The 13,477-nt window shown below is 33.0% G+C and overlaps 1 protein-coding gene across 1 annotated transcript in view; it reads left to right on the forward strand.

Moving 5' to 3' along the window:
• LOC106456983 (serine/threonine-protein phosphatase 1 regulatory subunit 10-like) overlaps positions 1-6,430 on the forward strand; it is a 98,370-nt gene extending 91,940 nt beyond the window's left edge. Inside the window, exons 14-19 of the mRNA XM_022382792.1 lie at positions 706-833; positions 1,371-1,446; positions 2,306-2,431; positions 3,205-3,265; positions 4,480-4,821; positions 5,504-6,430. Coding sequence (XP_022238500.1) covers positions 706-833; positions 1,371-1,446; positions 2,306-2,431; positions 3,205-3,265; positions 4,480-4,821; positions 5,504-5,628 — 858 coding nt within the window. The 3' untranslated portion in view covers positions 5,629-6,430. The remainder of the gene's footprint in view (positions 1-705; positions 834-1,370; positions 1,447-2,305; positions 2,432-3,204; positions 3,266-4,479; positions 4,822-5,503) is intronic.
• The last annotated feature ends 7,047 nt before the right edge of the window (positions 6,431-13,477 follow it).

Consider the following 13,477-nt stretch of genomic DNA (forward strand, 5'->3'; position numbering starts at 1 on the left):
GTACACATAATTAGTAACAACAAGTGCACATACACATAATTAGTAGCCTCCAAGTGCACGTACACATAATTAGTAGCCCAAATGCACATACACATAATTAGTAGCCTCCAAGTGCACATACACATGATTAGTAGCCTTCAAGTGTGCATACACATAATTAGTAGCCCTCAAGAAAGTGTAAGTAGTGACTGAAGCATGTCATAAAATCACTATTCTTACTCAACCAACAAGTTTTACTATTCTACAAGTAACTAGCACAGTTTACTGTTCCTCAATCAACACATGTGATATAATTAACAAACTATTGTATCATTTAAGTACTACATAGTTATTTGAAAGGTAGAACACTTTAGCATTCAGCAGGCAATACAAGTGATATACTTTAACAACTTATTGCCTTCTTTAGATAATATATAGTTTGCAGAAGAAATGCAAGAAGCTTTCATCATATACTTAGAACAGTGTTGCACCCTTAAAATAGTCTCCAGTTGGGTAAAATAAGTTTAAAGATTTACAGTGCTAAAATGGAGGTTTCAATCCTTCCCTGGTGGACAGAACACACGTTGTATGTTGTCAAGCTTTGCACTAAAACAAAAAAAAAAATAACTGCTCATTTAGCTCATCTCTTCATATGTTCAACTAAATAATTGTATTTTCATTTTGTAAGTTCTCAGTGTCTGACCTAATTGGTTATTTTATCAACAGTGGAAAGTTCCGTACCCCATTGACTTTTTGCAACAATTAGTAGTACCAGGGCTTAATAGTCAGGAGAAGATACTACAACAAGAGAAACAACAAACCACCTTGCAGGAGATCTTTTTCAATAAGAATATGTAAGTAGTCATTATCTTGTATTATTTTCCCCTGGAAATGTAGAAACAAAATATCCTTATAAAAAGTTTTTTGAAAAAGTAACTGACCTGATTAGCCTTAGTTTTGGTTGGTGGTTAAACACATTTTATTATTATTGTTTTAATAAACAAATAAGCGGTGTTAACTTATGAAGTAATTTTTTTACGTGTAATATTGCTGTAAAATAATTTTACTGTGTTTAATGTTTCTTGATACAGCCTTGAAGAAAAAATAAAATGCTCCTCTTTAATATAAATTTGGTGGCTTTTTTTTTGCACTAGTTATTATTGTTGTGGATTTTTTTTTTAACCCAAACATTATCTGGACCAGAATATTTTGGGTACCCAAAAGAGATTATTAGTTTCAGAAAGAATCAGTACAAGCTAAGTGAATTTTTGTTTGATGTAAGATTCCTAAATTCTATAACTAGTATATATATATGTATGACTCCTTCAACACTCATATTCAACAATTAAATGTTTAGTTGTGTAAAATGTTTTCTCTTTGTTTTTTTATAGGCTTCCAGACACACCCCAAGAACCAGAACACCAGTTGTTTCATCCACAAGAACCTGTGGTTATTCCTCTGGAAGATGTAAGAATCTGTCTTTTATATATATATATATTATCAGTGCTACTTGTTACCTTTCTTATGTAGAATTGATTTCTGAAGGTTTATAACACCAGGTTTTGGTACTTGTCATTGGAACAGCACAGGTAGCCCAATGTGTAGCTTTGCAACAAACAAACAAATCATTAAATTTCTACTTTTAGAAGAGCATCCATACTCAAAATATTTCATTAACATAATTGTTAGTGAAAAACAATTATTTAAAAATATTCGCAACAAGCCAATCAGCAACATATTATACAAGAATAGTAATCCTTGTTACGAAGAATGCTGATTTGTTGTATAGGGTACGGTTCACCTACGACAGTTGAACGTGAGTGTGCCATATATCGGCTTGCAAAAATTCTGCACGCATTCAGAGCAGCTGCAGTCAATGAGTTAATATTTAACAAGAAAGATTATCTAAAAACGAGAGTAACATAGCTGCCGGGAATATGAGAGAGGGAAATAACCTACTGGTAAAGACATTTTAATCATACTTCATATAGTTTTGGTTATTGGTGGATCGTACGAGATAATGTATAATATTTGTTGAAATAATAACTTTAAAATCTGGAGAGACAACCTAGGTTACCCTAAACAACAAGCATGCTTAATCTTTAATTTGAGTAAGAAGATAAATTAGGCTTCAGCAATTTCTACTGTAACTATAACTTGGAGCAGTAAAAATATTTAATAATGATTATTAACTTAAGAATATTCAATTTCTAGTTTGTTTTGTTTTATGCCTAATGTGGTTCTTTTAAACTGATTATATATTAGAAAAATGTTTAAAGTGAATTGTGTAGTAACTCTTAACAATAAAAATTTCTTAAATATTCAGGAAAACAACCCTGGGGCAGTGATCGACTATTCAGCAGTAGATCTACCTCGCCCAAAACTGGACCTTCCTCCTGTCCTATCCCATTTAATGGTGTCTCTATCAGAAAAAGGATACCCAGTAGATCACGTAAGCTAAGTGATAGATTTATTTTAAGATAACGTTTTGTGTGTTTGTTTTAAAAACAATTTCATGGAAAAATATTTTTTTCAATTCTGTAGAACTAATCCTTACCTTTTCCCTACTGTATATTCTCTAATTCTATCTCTAAGATATTGTACTATCTTTTCAAAACTCCAGTGTTTCTTTCCTCATCCTCCAAAAATTAAGATCAAACCTATTAAATCCTATATTTTAAAAGTGGTCCTATTTTTTAGTGAAAATAACCTATAAAACTTATTATATTCTTTTCAATCAACCCGAACCTCACATGTATATATTTTCACATAAGTATATTAAAAAACAGGATTTAAAAAAAGATAAAAGTTCTTAACTGTAATACTAAACAGAATCTATAACAAATGCCTGAAAAGTTGGTAAGATTTGTTTATAAAGCATAAGAAATGTACTTCAGCTCCAATAATATTGCAATTTTATAATTGGTTCAAGTTGGAAAAACTGATTGTTTGCTTAAAGAAATTAGCCATAAAAACATATATTTTTCTGGCCAATGAACCTACAAAAACCTATACGTTCATGTTACAGCCTATTTTTATTTAGAAATGGACCAGAAGGCCTGTAATCTCTCTCCTCTAGATACAATAATATTCATAATCATTCTTATTATCACTGTGTTCTAGTACTTCTTATAAGTATTCTATTCTATTGTAAGGTATTCTATACAAAACATTATTGTTGTTGTGATAAAATCTGATTCTATATTCTCGATTTTATTCATCCAGGTTCCGGACTTCTTTCCAAATAACCCAGATAGTATAGTTCATGTTCCTGATATTCCTTCAGGTAATATATTAGAAGATATACATTGTAGAAAATATGAGTAGTGCACTTGTATTATATAACTAACACCCAAAAAACATTGTTAATTTTGAGATTGCCTTTAACTTCGCAAAACAATATTGCATCTCTCTTTATCAACTTCTACATTTATAAACTAAATACATAAACATACAATATATCAACATATTTCTATATAAAACTTTTTTGTTGACACAGATAATATATTAATCATCTGTTGGTTGGTAAACGTTTGCATATTAAACAAACATATACATTTTGTTTTACTGTTATGCCATTCTACAAATACATTTTAGTACAGACAATTTTATTTATCTCAGTATTGAGTGGTTCAAGGTTTTGTATATGATATTTTCAATTCATTCGTTCAACTTGAAGTCGAAGCACTCAATAGTTTTCTTCTAAATGCATTTATGTATATATATATTGACTCTTTCACGGCGGGCTTGTGCAATTTGCAGAAATCGAATCACGAATTTCACTTGTACAACAATACATGTGATAACTCTGAGATTTCTTGACATATCCTCTTAAAAACTGGTAATATTTTGTACGTATGTGTATGTAACATCTATATCTAGGCTATAAAGCTCAAACAAATCTGTTGAAGGTGGGCATGGAAGCTGACAGGGGTTGAAAAAAATGTATTACTTTTTTCAACTGTATTCATTCACAGAATTTTGAAATGAATGAGTCAAAAGGTTATGTAAGCATCTTACTGACCAAATGTATCTCTACTCAACTATCATTGTATTATTAAAGATACAGAGAGCCGAAGTAGAGAATATTCATAACTTGTTGGTCACATGACAATACATCTGAAGTTTTGAGTAGTTTTTTAAAGGTTTATTTTAAAATAAAGGACTTAAATCTTGGATAAAATAATACTTTATATCATACCATACATTATAATATTAATTCCATTCAAATACATTGAGAGTAAAGGTGTTTAATTAAATTTTGAATGTAACACAGAAAAGCATTTAAAGGGGGCTCATGTTGTGAAAGGGTTAATCAATCTTTAAAGATGTGTTATATTTGGCCTTTTTCTTCATAAGGATAAAAATGACATATATTAACTTTAAAGCTAATTTATAAAATACTTTTGGAACCAACAATGACAGTTTTAGTTTTGAACTATTAGTGATTGAAACATTCTAGATGTTTGTTACATATTTTATTTCTAATCCTATCTGCAGTTTACCACAATGAATTCAACCCACCATCACAACCACCACGGCCTCAAGGGCTTATGGGAAGCTCTCCAGTACACCAGTATAACCCTCCTCCTCCTCCTCCAGTCACTGAACAGTTTTACCCCCACGATATCCAGTTGGGTGGTCAGTGGGGTCCATTTGAACAAGAGCTGCCACCCCCTCCAAAATATCCTGAGAATTTCTCTCCTCAGGGGCCACAGCCTATATTCCAAAACTCTAGGCCTCCTCCCATGATGAGTGGCCTTCCAAGAGGAAACAGACCACTACCACCACCTAGGATACCAGATATGCCTCCACCGATGAGACCACCCCCTATGAGAGGAGGTTTGTATTAATGGGTGTTTTTTTTTTCCTTTATAATATAGTTCTTCAAATGTTTATAAGCTAGCTACTCAAGTGTCTCGTTGGGTTTACATATAAAAGGAAGTGTATTTGTGGAAATAACAAAACCTGTGATTATTTTAATATCTGATAAAAGAAGAAGGTACCTGATGTAATTTTTTTCTCTGTGGCTACTATTTAAGATTCTGTCAATTCGCTTCACTTGTAGAAAAAAAATATTTTTATTGTAACCTAAACTGCTTTTTTCCAGAAGGTTACAATGGGTATCTTATATCTTAAAAGAGGGTATGACAGTAAACATTTTTGTGTGTTGTAAGAACCTCAAAAGGAAATTCACAAAGATAATCATTTCTCATTAGAATGCTCCATTTCCCATACCATTTGTTATATAGGAAACTTGATTTAATAAATGTAGTTTTATTGTTATCAATAATTAAAGACCAGGGTAGATTGCAAGTAAAGTATAGCAGGTTTATTCCCGAGTTCTGTAATCAAGTCTTATGTTTTGTAATGATCATAAAAGTATATACTATTTAACGTATTTTCCATTTCATCAAACAAATTACAGTTTTTCAACATCTGCAAAGCAGTATTTTTTACCTTAAAAAAAAAAGAAAGAGTAACCTCTAATGTTTTTCAAACAGTATATTTGTTTACATTTCAGGACCACCAGGTATAAGAATCAGAAGTCAACCATGGGTCCCATGCAGACATTTTGTTTCTGGAGGTTGTCGGCTTGGAGGGAAATGTAAATTTCTCCACCCTGGGGTCAACGGTCCTCCTTTGTGAAACAAGAAATTGTGTTACCTCAAGAGGCAAAGATCCTTCCCCACAGAACAAAAATTTTCCCTCGTTAAGGTAACGGTTCTTTGTTTATAAAACAAAGAACCTGAACCAATTGACACAGTGCTCTAAATTCTGTATACTGGGGGTCAGATGTAATCTTTATGAACCTCATCTGCCTTTAGTAAATATCCAGAGGTTAAGAACAACCTGTGAAATACTGAAGTGTCAACCTTTTCCAGAGTCTTTGGGGATGTAGATCTCATAATAATGTTACGCAACAAAAATCATGCAAGTTCATCTGTGTTGTAAAATATATATATATATATTTTTTGGATTGGTACATGTACAGTGAACTATGTTGACTAACAATGAACAGTCATGCTCATCTGTTGTTAGGAGGAAACATTACGTTAGTGACCTGTACATGATGTCAAGTGCCTTCAAAGGACCTTTGTGGTGTTAAATATGAATGTAAATTTGACCAAGGAGAGAAGGACGTTGTGTTCTTTCCTTCTGTGTTCATTCAACATGTACTGTCTTCATCTGATGATTCTAGGTTTCAATGTATGAAAAAAAGACTGATTAATGAAATTGTGTATATATATAAAACTTATGTTCTTAAAGAATATTTGACACGATTTGAAGGCAAGACACTCCATTCATACATTTACATACCATGTAAATACCTGAATTTGTAATTCTGTTTGTAGTATTCAGTATGATATTACTATAGTTATTGTGTTTGAAAATTACACTTGTTCTTCCCTAGGAAGTGCAAATAAAATGAATATACATATGTGATGCACATGCATGGCCTTTTCACTTGGTTTTAAGTTTACAGAAAATAGTGCTGTTAAAGTAATACTTTGCTGTTACTGATGAGAAATTCTGTTCAAGGTTTTTTTTTTTTTTTTAGTGACTACGTAATTGGCTGCTATCAGACTACAGGTATGTAAAGATGAATATTGGGGGTATTGGAAATACAGAAGAAAACTTGTTCTGGGAAAATGAATGGCATTTTTAAATATAGTAAACTGAAACGTATGGTTTTACACAATTGTTATTTCATATCCTTTGGAAATACTAAAATAGTGTTAAAAACTTTTAGTTCTAAACTATGTATACACACACAATTAAATGTTTTCATCAGTTGCCTTTATTTCTATATTTAATTGGAAACAAACAGGATTTTGTGTTTTAAATAAATTGCTGGAAAAATAGCAATACGTGACTACAACAAAAATAGGTATAAGTAATTAGAGCTGTTTGCATGACAGCATAAAAACTATTTCTTTAATTACGATGTTTTTTATAGGATATATATTAGAAAACCTGAGAGAAAAAAATATGCTCATAACATTTTATACAAAATAATAATTTTCTTTATTTTCGAAAGTGAAAATATTGTTTTTTACATGTTTCGCAGCTCAACTGACTTGTCATTGATAATACTGGTTGGTCAGTATTTGTGTTTTCTTCTTATCAATCAAATAGTTTTTATAAATAACTAGCAGAAATAATTATCTTGCTTGTGCATACATTAGAGTTCCAAGGCCCCACTTAAAACAGAAACTTGGCTACCTTCTCAGGCTAGAATTTGTAATCAGTGAATTGAGCTGGGGGGGCTGCTAAGTGCCAAACTTAACAGCTGAGAACGGTAAAAACTAGAGCTAATAAGAGTTTAGAAGTCTTGATTTTATTTAAAATTCACAGAAAACATAACTTCCCTGAAAACCTTAAGCCTAAATTTTTGTTACTATTATTACCACATAGTTTTTCATTTTGTGCAAAATAAGTAATTTTATTTTTGTAATTACAAGTTTCGTAAGTTTTTCTTAAAAGAGTTATATTTTATTTTAATGTTATACCTACTTCATTACATCAAAATGAAACATAAGGCAAAAATAAAATTCAAGTAGGGATGTTGTCGTCTCCTAGTCCTACCGTTTTGGTATTTATGTAAATTATTACATGTAACACATTCTTACTCTTCCTACAATAAAAACGAAAAAGCGCCATTTTATCCTCATGTGCATGATCTCAGTTCATTGGTTTGTTTGTATGTTTTGAATTCCGCGCAAAGCTACACGAGGGCTATCTGCGCTAGCCATCCCTAATTTAGCCGTGTAAGACTAGAGAGAAGGCAGCTAGTCATCACCACCCACCGCCAACTCTTGGGCTATTCTTTTACCAACGAATAGTTGGATTGACCGTCACATTATGCATGCCCCCACGGCTGAAAGGGGCCCAATTCATTGGACTGGTCTGATATTAGAGGTGTGACGGGGATTCGAACCCGCAGATTGCGAGTCGAGCGCCCCCTAACCACCTGGCCATGCCGGGCCCAATTCATTGAACTGGCCTGGTATTGGAGAAGGAATATTAACTGTAATAGCACAATTATTACATGTATCTACACGAAATATAGTAAGCTTTTATAAAATGTACAAGTCTACTGTACACACACACAAAAAAAAACAGGTGGGTTACAAAGGTAATTGTACTTGAGATATCAGTCGGAGTATAAGTGACGTCCATTGGAAAAATAAAAATGCTTTTGTCCATCATACAGTTTACATAACCGGTGACCAGTCAATAACGTTTTGATGTTATGCTCTCTGAGGACGTGCCCGGCATGGCCAGGTGGATAAGGCGCTCGACTCACAATCTGAGGGTCGCGGGTTCGAATCCGTATCCCACCAAACATGCTCGCCCTTTCAGCCGTGGGGCCGTTATAATGTGACGGTCAATCCCACTATTCGTTGTTAAAAAGAGTAGCCCAAGAGTTGGCGGTGGGTGGTGATGACTAGCTGCCTTCCCTCTAGTCTTACACTGCTAAATTAGGGACGGCTAGCGCAGATAGCCCTCGTGTAGCTTTGCGCGAAATTCCAAAACAAACAAACAAACAAACTCTGAGGACATGAGCGAACTTAAGCCTACAATCTTTGACTGGGGTCCACGGTTACAGCAAAGCTTGTTATCAGCAATCCTGTCCTATAACTGAAGTTGAACTGATTGTTCTTAATCTGGTGTCAGTAATTTTGTTATATAACTGAAATGATCAAAGCTATCAGAAGACTCTGTATAATCAGTGCAAATTCAGACTCAGTGCTCACGGCAAAGCTTGTTATTCGTAATCATAACCTATAACTGATGTTGCAATTATTATACTTAGTGAGGCCAGGTGGTTAGGGTGCTCGACTCACAATCTGAGGGTCGCGGGTTCGAATCCCTGTCCCACCAAACATGATCGCCCTTTCAGCCGTGGGGACGTTGTAAAGTGACGGCCAATCCCACTATTTGCTGGTAAAAGAGTAGCCCAAGAGTTGGCGGTGGGTGGTGATGACTAGCTGTCTTACACTGCTAAATTAGAGACGGCTAGTGCAGATAGCCCTCGTGTAGGTTTGCGCGAAATTCAAAACAAAAATACCTAGTGATCTTTCGCGTGTTTTGGAAAATTGAAGTTCCGAAGTTATTAAAAGTATTTGAGGGAAATTTATTGAGAACATAAAGCTTGATACGTTAGAAATCATGAACTCGATAATAACTTTCTATGTCATGAAAATATACGCCGTCATAGGTAAAGAATTAGTTTTGACTGGTCTAAATCAAGCGTGACAGGTTTAGATCTGACCGGTTTGAACTAGTTGGAACCGGTATGGCTGGAACCAGTTTCGACTGGTCTCTAACGTGGATATATGCATCAATTGTATCATGGTTTCAGGTTTACGCATACAGTTATTTGCTTGCTAAAAGAAATTTATTTGTTTTAAAGAATGCCCTGATAAATATATAGAGAAAAAGATGGATGTAATTATTATGCATGTGCGGACATGATTCAAATCTCCTAAGCTAATCTATTGTTATTGGGATTATGGCCGATAATTTCGATAATAGCGAAAACGCAATTTAACCCTTAAAAATTACCGACTTGTTTTATCGCTGTTTAACAACAGAGGGGTCCAAAATATTGCATGATGATAAGTAATTTTATTCTTTGCCTGTTATGACCAAAACAATTGTGTTGGGTGAAATCACAGCTTTTCTGAGTAAAATACACAAAGGACCTACATGGTATTGTAATATTTTTTGTATGAATCCAATGTTGTTACGTACTCTTTTAGCCACAAAAAACATGAACCCACATCAATTTGGCGCATAAGCAGTTCAGAGAAATGTTTAAAACACTGAATGGGTAGTAATTTTGAGGTTTATCAGTGAAAATGTTACATCTCTGTCATTTTAAAATTCTAGTTATTAGTCATTCAAGTTATAGTAAATTTTTCATATCTATTTAATTAACATTACTGCACTGTCTTCAATATCGTATGCTCATGGGATTTAATTACAGTATCAGCTCACTTATCTTCACAATTCCTTTGCAATAATAAGCAAACAAGAATCAGACGACTCGTTTTTCTTCCATTTTATTCGTTTTATAAGCATAACTGTTGCGAACTTTCGTCTAGACAATTATCAAATTGTATTGCCTTAGGTTGTTTAATCAGAAGGCTCGCACAAACTGGGTGTCATATCTTGTTAGTCTGAAGTATCTCTTTTTACATGCGACTAACCATTTATTAGATAATACGTGAAAAAAAAAGTGAAATATCTCGTATAAATATGGAGCTAGCTTATCAAAGCTCTGATTTTGGATGACTTGTTCAAACAACTTTTTATTACGTAATTTATAAAACACACTAATATATAAACGATCTAAAGGTATTAAAATAATAAATAAACAGCACACAACCTTAAAATCGATACACAATTAAAATAATGCTAAAATGAAGACTACACGTTTCGAAGTCTACCACGTCATCTTCAGAAGTGAACTTGCAAGACTTAACAGTCATATTTATTTCTTCTTAGCTATATCACGTGACCTGTGTATAAGTTTACATTCTTACACATATATTCGCCGGACCTTCGTCTCTACTTAATAATTTAGAATCTTTTTAAAACTTTATAATTTCTAATGATTCGCGATTATTATTGGCTCTAATACCCTTTGTCCTCCCCCCCATAATATCTTATGTTTTATATACGTATTCTGCTATGGCCGAATTTTCAATCCTTTCATTTTTTACACATCTCTTATGTTCTGCCAAACGATATTTTAAATTACTTTTTGTCTGTCCAATATATATCTAAGTCGATGAATAACCTAAAACAAATTTTTGTTAATACTAAAGATAATATACAGTTCATGGAAAAAGTTGGAATTTATCAAATGGAAGGTGGCAGTGTCGGGATCATTACATTATTCCTAGTTGTCTTCAATGAACATTTTAAAGGTTTTGATTCTCAATTTGCTAATATAATAACAACAATGTAGTGTAAACTCTTTCGTGAAAATTACAGACTGCTAACAAAGTTAAACCAAACTATTTCCCAACGACAAAGTTAATTTTGACCAAAAACGATTATGTTGTGGTTCCCGACCTACTAATAATAATGTCGTCAATCACGAAACTAAGGAAACGGTTATCCACTGATGAAATTCAATTTATAGTAACAATGTTTCAACTATGCTATTACACCCAGAACTCCTCTTCCTACACTTGGATTTCGGACAGAATGAGAAGACTTTGTTCGGGAACGTTTTAGTTCATTAAATAAACACACCTCATCTGATGTGGATACAAGTTATTACGACATGAGAGTACAAATCGTGAAGATTGTTCGTCATATAACCAAATCACTCTTCCCCCGAAACCAACAGTTAACCATTCTGTTTTGTTTTTTCCCCCCAAAATGCAAACAAATAGTCACATTTTATCTGTTTTTCATGCTTTTCGTTCACACATCTCGCATCTTCTAGACTGCTAAACTCAAACTTTTGTCCTAAAGAACATAAAGCACAAAAAAGTGAAGAAAGTATAGTTTGAGTAAAATCTGACAAAGGTATTGTTGTTGTCATCATGGATCGTATAGTATACCAGCAAACGATGTACACACTCCTCGATGATACATTCTCATCTACAAAATATGAAAACTAACTTAACCCTTTTCAACTAAAAGTAATTTAAACAAATTATTTTACAGTTACAAATAACTTCTCAACTTTCTGTTGGTATATATCAATTTCTTCGACCCTCAGATTCCCGAACTTCTCACATTTATGGTCTTCCCAAAACTCACAAACCTGATTTTCCCTTACGCACTATTGTTTCGGCATACAAAGTTTACTATTATAACCTTGGAAAGTTCCTGCTTGGATGTTTTCTAAATATGTTTCTCTGTGCTTCCTCCTTTATAAAATATTCTGAAATGTTTGCTAAAAAATTCCGAGAATTTAGTCACTTTGTTCAGTTAGTGACATTGGATGTAAAAAATATTTTCACTCAAGTCCTCGTCCTTGAAGCAATAAATGCTGCTTTCCAATGTTACCAAAACGATTCAGATCCTCGCCTAACGATTAACACTATAAAAAATTGTTTCTCCTTCCGGCTAAATCTTCCAGTTTGGAGGTGTGAATTATATACAATTTGACGGCCTATGTATGAAAAATCCCGTAGCTCCAGTACTTGCAATATATTTATGATAAGAAATGAAAACGCTGCCATCTCAAATTCACTTTATAAACCAATTTTTTGGTTTCGATATGTTGATGAGGTTTTCTCAGCTTACAATAACCTTAACGTTATTCACGAATTTTTCGCTCATCTAAACCAGATACACCAAAACATAAAATTCACGATGGAAAAAGAAGTAGATGACAAGTTATCATTTCTAAATGTTCTAATTAAAAAGACCAACACAGGCTTCCAGACCTCAGTATTTCGTAAGAACACACACTAGACTTTATGTTCCTTGTAATTCCCTTCATCACCAATGCCAAAAGCTGAGTATATTAAAAGGAACTATCCGTACAAGTAAAAACAGAACTTCCAACATCGATCGTTTCAAAAAGAAAACCCTAGATTTAAGTTGTGTATAAAACAACTTCCTCCCCACTGTTGTTAATAGAGTAACAAGCCAAAAATTAACACAGAAAATGATTCTTTTCGAAATGTCACTTGTATACTTTACCATTCATCTCAAACTTATCTCATGCTATCAAACAAATCTGGTTGAAAACAGTCAGAAAGTATAAATTTTACATTTTTACCCGGAAAGAATCTAAGTCAACTGTTTTTTTAAAAGTAGATGGATAATGATACTTAAGGAAATGGGAGTTTTGATGAAAAAAAAAAAGTTATTCTCTAAAAACTTAAATCGAATGTTTGAAAATAACAATTATTTCTACTTAAATTATACCCTTTATATTTTGTATCGAAACTCACAGTTAATGACTGTTACTCCATTTTTTATCCCCTGTTATGACAACCCTGTCAATCTTCATGGATTAAAATCATTACACAATTGGTGTATATTAGTAAGCCTAACGATGCTCCTATTTAGAATGAATGTTAGAAGAAGTTACATCCAAAACTTGTATTCTCTAAAAATATTTTTATTTATTTATTTTCAGGTATCAAAAAATAAATACAGCAGATCAAACTTTTATTTCCCTGTGGCTAAAAAAAATCAATGTTCTTTATAAAACAGAGTCTGAAAATACGGTAATTCAGTAACTAGTAAAATATTATATAAAAAAGGAATGTTAAAACCTTCCTCAAACTAACTTTCTATTTAACTAGTTATCCAATTATTTACATTCACATATAAACAACAGTGAGTATAAATGCAAGATCAATAATGTATGTTCATTATTTCAAGCTTATTATAGTTTTTCTTATCAATGAGTCAAGTAACTACAAAACAACATATTGCACCCTATGTTGTCACAACCAGTTGGTTTCAACAACTGCTACCTGGATTATTCTCATGAAAAAATCTGAGTTCA

This window comes from Limulus polyphemus, unplaced genomic scaffold, assembly GCF_000517525.1.
Source record: "Limulus polyphemus unplaced genomic scaffold, Limulus_polyphemus-2.1.2 Scaffold278, whole genome shotgun sequence".
Taxonomy (NCBI): Eukaryota; Metazoa; Arthropoda; class Merostomata; order Xiphosura; family Limulidae; genus Limulus; species Limulus polyphemus.